This window comes from Plectropomus leopardus, chromosome 17, assembly GCF_008729295.1.
Source record: "Plectropomus leopardus isolate mb chromosome 17, YSFRI_Pleo_2.0, whole genome shotgun sequence".
Taxonomy (NCBI): Eukaryota; Metazoa; Chordata; class Actinopteri; order Perciformes; family Serranidae; genus Plectropomus; species Plectropomus leopardus.
In genome coordinates this window covers 4,357,554-4,368,897 of record NC_056479.1, presented here as the reverse complement: position 1 = coordinate 4,368,897, position 11,344 = coordinate 4,357,554, and the positions used below count along the sequence as shown (strand labels likewise).

The 11,344-nt window shown below is 39.9% G+C and overlaps 1 protein-coding gene across 1 annotated transcript; it reads left to right on the top strand.

Moving 5' to 3' along the window:
* The first annotated feature begins 413 nt into the window (after positions 1 to 413).
* Positions 414 to 11,344, top strand: LOC121956356 (all-trans-retinol 13,14-reductase-like). Its single transcript, XM_042504525.1, has 12 exons — positions 414 to 869; positions 2,813 to 2,995; positions 3,180 to 3,318; positions 3,625 to 3,727; positions 4,890 to 5,085; positions 5,171 to 5,368; positions 5,812 to 5,931; positions 6,712 to 6,850; positions 7,501 to 7,610; positions 8,031 to 8,197; positions 8,430 to 8,589; positions 8,669 to 11,344. Exons 1-12 carry the CDS (start codon positions 704 to 706, stop codon positions 8,818 to 8,820), a joined length of 1,833 nt encoding a protein of 610 aa, XP_042360459.1. The 5' UTR covers positions 414 to 703; the 3' UTR covers positions 8,821 to 11,344.

The window sequence follows — 11,344 nt, the reverse complement described above, 5'->3', positions numbered from 1 at the left end:
TAGCTCACAGACCTAAAGAACACTGATGTTGACCTGAATTAACATGTACTGATTTACAGTCTTGTGGAACTTGATTTTTTATCACTCTGAAACAGCCGTCTGGGATGCTCAGTTGAAGAAGTCATGAATATAAATCTTGGCCCATTTACTCAGAAAGCCAACTGGCCAAAACATATTTCATTCACACCATCTCAGCTCTGAAAGCATCTTTGTTCACAATCATGTGTCATTTTAGCTATACAGTGAGATTTTTGTACAAACAAGTCATCCTAAGGCAGTTTGATAAAGGAATAACGAATTGGTACTGTGTGCGCATGCCAGCTGAGTGCAGTCTGAAGAGGTAACCAAACAATTGGCCCTCTCTTCCCTGCCAGTCTCATGTTCTTGGCGAGGCAAATGCATTATCTGCTCTGATCTTTGTAAAATGAGAATTTCCATCATGTCATGTGTTACATGTCCTTTTCATTGTCCCATGAAACTTATAAGCATCTATCCTCTACTTCCTTCTCTTCACCCCTCACTTATCTCATTTCTGCAGTTCGGTGCTCTTTTTGAGGGAAAGCCTTGCTTGCTCTGTGTTTCTCTTCAAACTCCCCTCCTACCTCATCCTCTGCCCTTTCTGGAATATTCTCTCATTCTGTGCTTTTGTCTGCATTTTAACTAGTTCCTCTATTCTGTATTGTTGGTGCAGTTTTCTATAGCGATGTGGTGGTGGCTGCTTGGTATTTTGAGCTGCGTACTGCTGCTAGCGATTGTCCTTTTCTTCCTGATCACCGGGCAACGCTACAAGGTGTTCAACGAAAAATGCCTAAGGCCACCAGGACCCTTGGTCATCGACAGCAAGCAGAGGGACGACAGACTGAAGAGAGGTAAGAAAGGTTCTTTCTGATGCAGAATCTTGAATATTGATGATTTGAATATGCTGAATTAACTTTCAACACTCCACTACTACTAAATAGCCAGATTTTGGAATCTTTTTGGAAGTGATGGGAAAAAGGGAACAGAGAGACTTGCAGAAAGGTCTGTTAAAAATCAGGCAAAAGCATGACTTACTGTTGATCTCTTGGTGGCTTCAGGCATGTTCTTAAATTAATCAGCCCAGACAAAAACAACTCAACAGCTACTAGGTGCATACAGTTTATATTAAATTTTCCTGGGATTCAAGCTGTCATGGTCAGAGGATGAACCCTACTCACTTTTGAAGCAAATTTCAAAAATCAGATAGATCATGGAATTATATCTTCACCCATTCACTTTCTGATGCAACGCTGTAGTCATGTTTTCCTGTTCTGCTGTTACGGATCAGTGGGATTTGGTTCACATCGAAATAGGACAGCTTTTGTTTGAAAGCATGGTCTCTGGTATCACAAATAAATGGAAGTACAATCACGGGGCACGATTTGCTTCCACTTTAAGTTATTTGAATGAGTAAGTGAAGACTGATGAATGGTGCTGAAAAAGTATCCACTGGGGACCATGAATAAGCATTTATGACAAGCAAATCAAGCGGTGATTATAGTGGAGATTCCTGTGTTCGGAGGCTTATTTTTTAAGGTGAAACCAGACAACCTAAGGCATCCAGTGGACCAACTATGTCGGCATAGCTTGTCTGAAATGTGGCAAAAAAAAAGTCCAAAGTTGGTGTAAATTTTGGAGAGGGGAACAATTGGAATGGGTTCCAATAAGTCTCCCCTAAACTCGAGGCTTGTTCCCAGTAAATATTTTATACCTTACACTCCATATTCTCCTTAAAGTTAAAGCTGTTTATTTGTCTTTTTAAGGAAAAGGACAACCAGCCTATATGAGGAATAATTAGTTGCCTAACGATAGCATTTAACAGCATAATTAAATTCCTTTAATCCTAGTATGGCTTTTGGTTTTGGTGTACCATCCAAAGATTTTCACTGACCCCATCTGGCCACCCTTATGAAAGCTTTCTGGGGAGCCACTGTTCCTATATTCTCATTAGGAATAGATTGTTTTGATGCTTCTGATTTGATAAACACTAGCTTAAAGAAACTTGTTTTAGTGCTGATTGTTTTAAATTGTCTCAAATTCATGCTTATTAATCAGTACAGCTGGCCAATGAGACATCGTTCTCTGGAGTCACATCGGGTAGAAAATCTGTGCAAATGGTGATTTTTGCAAATGCCAGTAGGAGCTTCAGGAGGAGGCAGAGGAACATGGTTTTTACCAGCCTTTCTGCCTCATGTACTACTGTCAGTGATAGTCATTTTAAAAATCAACATATTGTTATATTTGGTAAAACCTTACCCACTGTCACAATTACACTGTAAAAATTCTAAGGTTCTGACAGCCTTCCTTCATCTATAGCGTGGAGAAAATACTCAGAAGTAGTTTTCAACCAGTTTTTTGGAGTTATCAGCAAAATTCTGAGAAATGTCTACAAGAAATGAGTTTCTGGGGAAGTGTTGCTGCTCAATAAGAGTGGCGCCTGTTACTCTACATGTCTGTGACCGTTTGATTTCACAGTTTTACAGGCTAATACGACAAGGACTATTTGTACATAGCCCCAGGTCCTTTTGAATGTGGTGAAATTAAAAATCTGGAGAGACGGGCAGAGCATAAGGCTAAGTTCTTGCTGCAGTGGTCCTTGGTGTGAGTCCATCCCAGGCCCTCACTCTCCCTTGCCTTTCATGTTTCTCCCTCTCACTTTAAGATACAGCAAAAATGCCCAAATATCTTAAAAAAAACCCCTCTCTTTAAAGGGTTTTGAAAAAAGGTTTCTCAAGACCAGCCTCAAAACTTGCCATCAGACTGATTTTAAAACTCAATGTGTGCTCTCCTGCAGGGTTTCGTGTGGACCGTGTTCCCCCTTCTCTGGATGCAGTAGTGATTGGCAGCGGTGTCGGGGGTCTCACAGCAGCAGCGCTTTTGTCCAAAGCCGGGAAGAGAGTTTTAGTTCTAGAGCAACATGATCATGCTGGAGGCTGCACACACACCTTTGAGAATAAGGGATTTGAGTTTGATGTTGGTAAGAAAGTATACGCACACACCAGCAACATTCTTTCTTTGCAGCTGCTACATAACCTATCAATTGCAAAGAAAAATTTAGTCTCAAGAATGATTTGTAGCGCTGAACACTTTGGGTCAAAGTACCTTTATGTTTTACATGTAAAAGCATTCTATGAATTAATTTGATTTAACACCATCACCAGGTATCCATTACCTGGGTCAGCTTCACGAGAACAGCATGCTGAGGATTGCTCTGGATCAAATCACAGAGGGACAGTTGCAGTTCACAAAACTGGAGCAGCACTTTGACACACTGATCCTGGGCCAGCAAGACCAGCGCAGGTAGGTGACATAATTAGCATATAGTACATATTGTACAGTTATATTATTTATATCTTTTAGTGGGATTCTATATTTTATTTGCAATGTGAACTTAGTAGGAGTAATCAGCTACAATAAACCTACAACAAGAAAAACCTAACCACATTAACTATATTGTGAATATTCTTATAGCTTCTAACTCATCCACATTTAAAAAGTGTTGTATTTCCACACTTTTGAGAATATCAACTGAGGACTATGCATCCTAACCGGCTTTGAACGATAAAAAATCTAACCATCTCTGACTGCCTTACTTCTCATTCTCAGGGAGTACCACATCCATGCAGGGAAGACTGAGATGGCAGAGAGTCTGAAGAAGCAGTTCCCAGGAGAGGAGGAGGCCATTGACGAGTTCATGAGATTGATGAAGGTAAAGAGGGAAGGAGGCTTTGAAGATTATGACTGATCGATGAATGAGTATGATAAGAAGCAATGAAAAGAGAAAGTAGGAAGAGGGTCATTAACAAACAAAATTTTGATTTGTTTTGATAAGCCTTTCTGTTACAGACATTTGCGCTCAACAAGGCTAAAGCTTGAGTTCAACTCTCTTCTTGTTGTTTGTGCTACCATTAGTGTTCATCATTTGCAAGCTCATCATTGGTTGTCATACTATGCAGATGAAACCAAATTGTATCTGTTGCTCCTGATTGTCTTAGCTGCCTTAACAGACTGAAAAATGCACATCTTTAATCCAGAAATAAATATGTCATGAGCATTTAAAGTTTAAGTCACAGAAGTTGGCTGCTACGATATACAGTTAAATCAGTATATGTGTCACAGCAATCCTTTTGAGTTTGAGGTCCAGTATTTTTCCTCATAAGGCTTCTGACAAATAGGGCCTTGTGACAGTGTTATAGTTATTAATATCATATCACAGCAGTGCAGTGGAAATTAGTCAGAGTTTAAAATATACCACTATAATTGTTTTTAAAAGACTGAATAAAATTATTAAATGCATGCACACTCTTTTGTACATACCACAGGAAGTGTGCCTGGCCAATTTTGTATGGGCCAAATAGTGGAATTACATCCATCACATAACATCATGTGGCACAAATAGACTTTTTTTTCATACATTTACATTTTAAAAGAGACATCTGTAAATCAGTGGGGATCACAACCCTTGCCAAATGACAAGTTTAATTATCATATTTTGATCTCTTTGATTTGATAACATTTGGAAAGTCTAGATGAGCCACATGGAGCTACTTCAGCCAAACTCAGGGGCAAGGGGCAGGTATTGCTTTATCATTGTGGGGCACATATGAAACTCTCAGTTTGGGGTCCTTCAGCAGTTTAAAAATCAATTTATGGTGGGAATATCCTTATTTCTGTCAAAGAAAGGTTTTATTGGGCAGAGCAAACACGCACAGTATTCTAAATGTTTCTAATATGTGTCCTGTTCACAATTTGCGCCTATGCAGAGTTAAGTAACTCTTCAAACTGCATTTTTTCATTTTGAAGGAGCTTTAAAAATGGAGTAATTTGTTGTTTTTGATTTAAAAATATGCTTGTATGTCGTCTTTTTGCAGCTTGCCTCACGACGAACGCCACTTATTGCCACCTTGAAGATCCTACCTTATTGGCTGGTCAACTTCCTGATTCGGACCGGCCTGTTATATCGCATCTCTTCAGTGTTCCGCTTGGCATCAACCAACCATTCAGAAATAATGTCCCGCCTCACAAAGAATAAGGACTTGCAGGCACTGTCTGCCTACCTCTTCTATGGTGATTGACATTGCACTATCACATGCACCACAGATCACGGTCAGTCTGTACATCCTCTTCAATGTTCTGTTATATGTCATTTTAGGTGTCCCTCCTAAAGAGTCCAGCTTTCTGATCAATGCTCTCCTTCTGCACCACTACAAGCGTGGTGCATATTACCCACGGGGGGGCGCCAGCGAGTTTGCCTTTCACATCATCCCTGTTATTCAGCAGGCAGGTGGTGCTGTGCTGGTCAGGGCTCCTGTGCAGAAAATCCTGCTCAACAAGCAAGGGAAGACCTACGGTGAGAGGGAGCGGAGGGAGAGAGGTTCTATGATGCAGAGCTATCTGTTGAGTCCTGTGGGGAACCAAATCAGAGGCCTTGATAATCAAATTACAAGTCAGTTGTGTGTCTTTGTGGTCTCTAAGATCTGAATAAAATGAAACAGGTTTTTAACATTTCCCTTTCAAACCTGTGTCGCGGGTTGGACAGCACTCATAAGATGCTTGATTTTTTAATAATATTTCTAGCCCCGTCTCATTCAAAAGTCCTCAAATACTGCCACTTTTGCAGTGCTTTCAGCTTAAGATCCTAATACCAAAAGCTACCCTTCGTGTCTGCCGGCAACAACATAATATAAGGAGCATGAAGGTCCCTATAGGGTGGCTGGAAGGAGCAATATGTGACGATTTGGGATGAGAATGTGTTGATATTTTCTTGTGATTAACACTGTGTATGTGTGTCAGGTGTGACGGTGCTTAAAGGACAAGAAGAGATTGAGGTCCATGCTCCTGTTGTCATTTCCAATGCTGGAATCTTCAACACCTTCCAGAAGTTTCTGCCCAAGCCTATACAAGACACACCAGGTAACACAGTATGTGAACTTTATCACTTGAAGTCAATAAATGGCAGAGAGGTGACCAAGTCATTGTTTTGCAAGTCAAAAGCAGGTCTCAAGTCTTGACATTGAAGTCAAGATGGACAAATCCCAAGTCCTAAACTTTTAAATGTTTTTGTTTTTTTTTTTAATTTGTATATATTTGTTAAAACAGGTTTGTTAAAAGTTGTTGCACCTGTGTCATGTTCAGCTTGCATTGTTGTGCATACTGCGATTTATTTCTTTGTTCACTAGCACATAGTTTTTGTATAGAATTGAAATGATCTTTGGTATCATTTTCTCCAACCGGCATTCAGTAACGTAACTTTAGTTCTTCACAGTTCTCTCTTGCAATTAAATTGAATGCTGTTGGATTGGATCAGACGAAGTCAGACATCTGGCGAATTCCATGTCAAATAGATTGGAATGAATAGTGATGTTGGTGGCTGACTCAGGAAATTAATGGGAAATTTTGCCACACTTTTGCCATACTTTTTAAATAATATACTTTTAAATCTTTGAGACTTGGGGAAGGTTTCAAATTTTTCAAGTCAAAATACTCACAAATCATTGATGTTAAAGTCCAAGTCCTGTTGCAAGTCTTTTTCAAGCCTCAGTTGTCATATTTGTGACTTGAGTCAACACTCCTGCGAAATGGTACATTGCACTTTTTTCACACAAACCATGTTTTTCATGGCGTATTTTCTGTGTGTATATGTGTGTGTGTGTGTGTGTGTGTGTCTGTGTGTCTGTGTGTGTGTGTGTTTAGAGATCCAGTCACTGTTGGGTATGGTGCGTCATGGCATGGGCTCCTTCTTGGTCTTTGTTGGTCTGGATGGAACCAAAGAGGAGCTTGGCATTGTTTCAACCAACTTCTGGATGTATAAAGACAATGACTTGGACTCACTGTAGGTTTTTTAATATTAATTATGTTAAAATAATCAACACATTCACATCCCAACGTGACGAATACCAGCGTTTTGTCAGGAGACCTTCACATCTACACATGATGCGCTAAGTATCCTGATGCATCTGTTGTCTTTTAAAAATACACTGCCATTTTCAGAGGGAATTTACAGTTCTTGCTATTTACATACATTTTAAAAATATACTTACAACATCGATAAAATACCTCATTTTCACATTTTCCATAGGTTTAGGCTACAAAAGCCATCATGGTTTGGTTTACAGTTAACATGGAGGTGAAGTGTGGGCTCCTGGGTGAAGTCCAGATGAAAGTCCTGGGTTTGCTGGACCCGTCCAGCCTCTCTCTTGCCTGCCCTATAGGGACTTTCTATCTCTATATATTACTGCAGTTGCTGGCAGCTTTACAAACTGCTGCCTCCTGCTGCATATCCTACCACCACGAAATGTGCCTGTTTGCATCGGTATCTGACGCTGACATCACTGACAAAGCAGCAGTATTTGACAAGTTGGGAGTGAGAATGGGCTGAAATGGTCTAACACTATCTTGTTTAAACTAATCCCATGTTATTTTAACAAATATGTGTCTGTGTTTCCTCTGTGTGTGTTTGTGTGCCCACAACTGTGTGTGAAGTATGGAGCATTACTCTTCTCTGAGCAGAGAGCAGGTATTGGGGAATATTCCCATGATGTTCATCACCTTCCCATCTGCTAAAGATCCTACATCCAACATCAGACACCCAGGTAACACAAAATCATATGTGCACAAATGTTCAGTGTACTTAAATGTGATACTGCCTTCCGCGTCAGTGAGTTGTCTTCACCGCTGTATTCTTCTCTGGCAGATATGCAGTCTTAAATTCATAGTATCATTATTATTTATTTAACATGTTTCTCCCTCCTGCTCAGCCCAAAACTTCCCGCTTGGCCCATAGACTTCACATTGTGATGACGTCAAGTTTTTTTTAAATAATTTTTTTGTAGCTAAAGGAATGTTTTACAAATATAAGCGACCATGGATCAAAAGAATCAGGGAAGTTTACCATAGTACATTTATGCATTCTACCGAAATTGTGGGTTTTCTGTTTGAAAATCAGCAAATGATCCTTTTAAGACAAACGTTTGTATCACTCTCTCTTTATCCCCCTTGTTACCTTCTTGCAGGTAAGTCCTGTATGACGTTGCTCACCATGGCTCGCTATGAGTGGTTCGAGGAATGGGAGGGGACAAAGCTTGGCAAGAGGGGACAGGACTACCTGGATATGAAAAACAGCATGGCCCAAGAGCTACTGGAATGGGCACTAACAATTTTCCCTCAGCTGCGAGACAAGGTAGTATCCCATCAAACTTCAAATAAAAGCCTAGTCCCAATTAAATGCCCAGTCACTTTTACAAGCCCAGGCTATTAAGTATTACAATATTCCAAACTCAGTGTCCACCTATTTGCTTTTTCTGGAGCTTTTGCCTGTATGCCAAAGTTTTGCGCATGCAAAGATGTTGAAGTGTAAAATATCTCCTGTTTATGTACTTTTGTTTTCAATCTGCTTGTATGTTTATGTTCAGGTGGTGATGGTTGATGCTGCCACTCCCCTAACTAACGGTCACTATTTGGGTGCTCCGAGAGGTGAGATGTACGGTGCTGAACACAACCTGGAGCGCTTCTTCCCAGACACCGTGGCTAGGACAAGACCACAGACACCGATCAATGGACTCTACCTGACAGGTGACCTGACTGACAAACATTTTTATCTGACCTGGACTGGACAGAGACACCTACTCAATGTCTCTGTGTGTTTTTGCAGGTCAGGATGTGTTCTGTAACGGCATGGCTGGGGCGCTGCACGGTGGACTCCTCTGCGCTTCAGCGGTCCTCAATCAGATTCTCTACATTGACCTTCTGGCCCTGAAGACCCGCATGAAAAGCAAAAAGACCAATCATAGGATTTACTGGTAGGCACGTGGCTGTTGTGGAGCAACAAATTCAAGAATTAACGAAAAAAAAGACAAACAAGAAAAAGATTTGATAGATTGATTAGTTTTGCCAAGAGTCATGCGATAAAGAAATATGAATACATTCTGAAAGAGTAGAGAAACTCATATGACCTAGTATTGTACTATGAATAAAGGAAACCCAACTAATAGGAAGATTGGACGTGAACGTCCTGTAAAATGATTGATACGTGTTTTAATGATACAATGACTATAGAGTTTACAATAATCCAAGTGAGACATTCGGCAGACAGGAAACAGGAAGACAGGTAACTTGTAGCAGGCAGGTAACAGGAAAACATATTGCAACTGATGACAAACTGAGGGAGAAACAAAGGATTCTTTGTTCCTGACATAGGAACAAAGGATTTGTGTTACTGTAGTAATATGGTGCACCTATGTTTACCATCCAGAGTAGTACTTCCCATGTTGTTTCAGTATGTGTATAAGTTTTTGTTAAAATAGGATCATTTTAGGTGTGTAGATGGGTATGGCAGTCAGGTGTTAGGAAAAGAAGGGAAAATTCAAGGATATTTGGTAGATGGCTGGACAATAGGAATGGTTTGGACAACTGGAAATGTGGCTGCAGAGGAGAGACAGAGACAACAGCCAGTTCTCATTCCCAGGTCATCAAATACCAACACTCAAACAAATCAGTTAAGGTGATAGCTCTATTAGGCAATTTAATTGGACTTTTGTCCTTGTCCCAGGGGGAGAATCAGAAGTGTGTCCGACTTGACCACAGTAGGTGGTGATTTGCCGCCTTTCAGCTAGTTGCTATTGGACCATCCTCTGGTCGTATTAGGACACATACCAAACAAGTTAGCAACTTTCTGGTGCTGTCCCTTTCGTAAGTACTCTGCCCTTTACTTTTTTTCCTTTGTGTCTTTCTTTTTTTCCATCTTATACAATTTTATGCTTTTGAACTTGCGGGTCAAAGCCCAGTGCAGGGACTGTGGGGCATGCCAAGTATGCCTAGAACAGCTCAAGTCTGGTTTAGGCGTATACATGAAAGAGTAAACTAACCCCAAACCACATTATCTAGGTGTGTCATTGCTACTTTAAGAAATGCTACTTAGGACGATTTCAGTTGGACTAAAATGTTTAAATGTATTTTAAAAGTCCACTTTTAGTTGGACTAACACAATAATTCAGCTTTTTCTAAAAACATGTTAACGTACTTGCTGAAAGCATCCATTGGTGTCTCTATCACTCATTTTCCACCAACATGAAACAAGCTCCTGCACCTGATTTTCAACCATTTAGGGCCCTTTCTACCATATAAATAAAATGGTTCAGAACCCAAATAGTTGATTTTCAGCTAGAACAATAAATAAATAAATAAATAAACAAATAGAAGGTTTTGCTTGAACTGAAGTGAAAACTGTGATGACATCAATGGGTGTGTCATAATTTACAGGTTGGAAGGAGAGGATTTAGGGGGTAACAAAAGAGACATTAACAGAGAAATTATCAACAAAAGATTGCGCTTTGGTCTTTTTTATAGTAGGTCCACGTTTTTTGGAATAAAACAAAAGTTTGCAGTAATCGGTGTGATCTGTCATCTTGCTTGCATTGTACTTTGAGTAAAGCCCTCAGTTGATGATGCATCCTTGATTGGTTCTGATCAAAACTGGTGGAAACACAGGCCAATTAATAATGAATAATGTTGCTGAAGACACCCTGTGGTATCTGTCCCTTCTGGCCTGTGAAACCATTACCAAACTTAAATCCGTACATACTTGTGTCACTCACTAGACTTATTTTTAGTTTTTTCCAAGAGACAGCCGTGCATCACAGAGAGTCGCAAAAGGTAGTGAGGTCTAAACAAAGCTTCATTAACTATTAGCTGTATTTGTTGACCCCACTACATGGTGGTCTTGCTTTTCAGAGAAAGGCTCAGGCAATGGCATTTCAGCTTTCAAGCCTTTGTTTACAGAAAGTGCCATCTGTTGGACTCAGAAAAAAGAAGGAAAATTGCTTTGTAAAGCTTCATTTGGCCATCACTTGCTAAATGGTGCGTCTCATAAATATGCCAAAGGGTGCCGTTCGCATCAGACAGATGGGCGAGAGAAAGCTTTGTTATTTGACAACCTGAAAGCATTGGTATTTGACAACCTGGGGTGAAAATGTGTTGCAGTCAACACGTCAGAGGGAAGACATAACTGTAATTATGCACAATAACTTCCTTAGACAGAATAGGTAATTATAGTGATCCACTAAACTTTCACTTTCACTTAAGAATTGTTTGTTGGTTATCAGTCACATGCTTGGTTAAATGTCCATAGATGTGAAATGAAAATGGAGCTGCGTTGACACAAAATTGAATTCTGAGATTGGACCTTTGCAGTATTAAATAATTAATTAATTCTGTCATTAATGGATAATAATAAAGATTTATTAAGGAATACTATTGCTCATTTATTAAGAACAAACCACTCACCCAAATGCATGAAAACTATTCATTCCAATTCATACTGACTTTACAG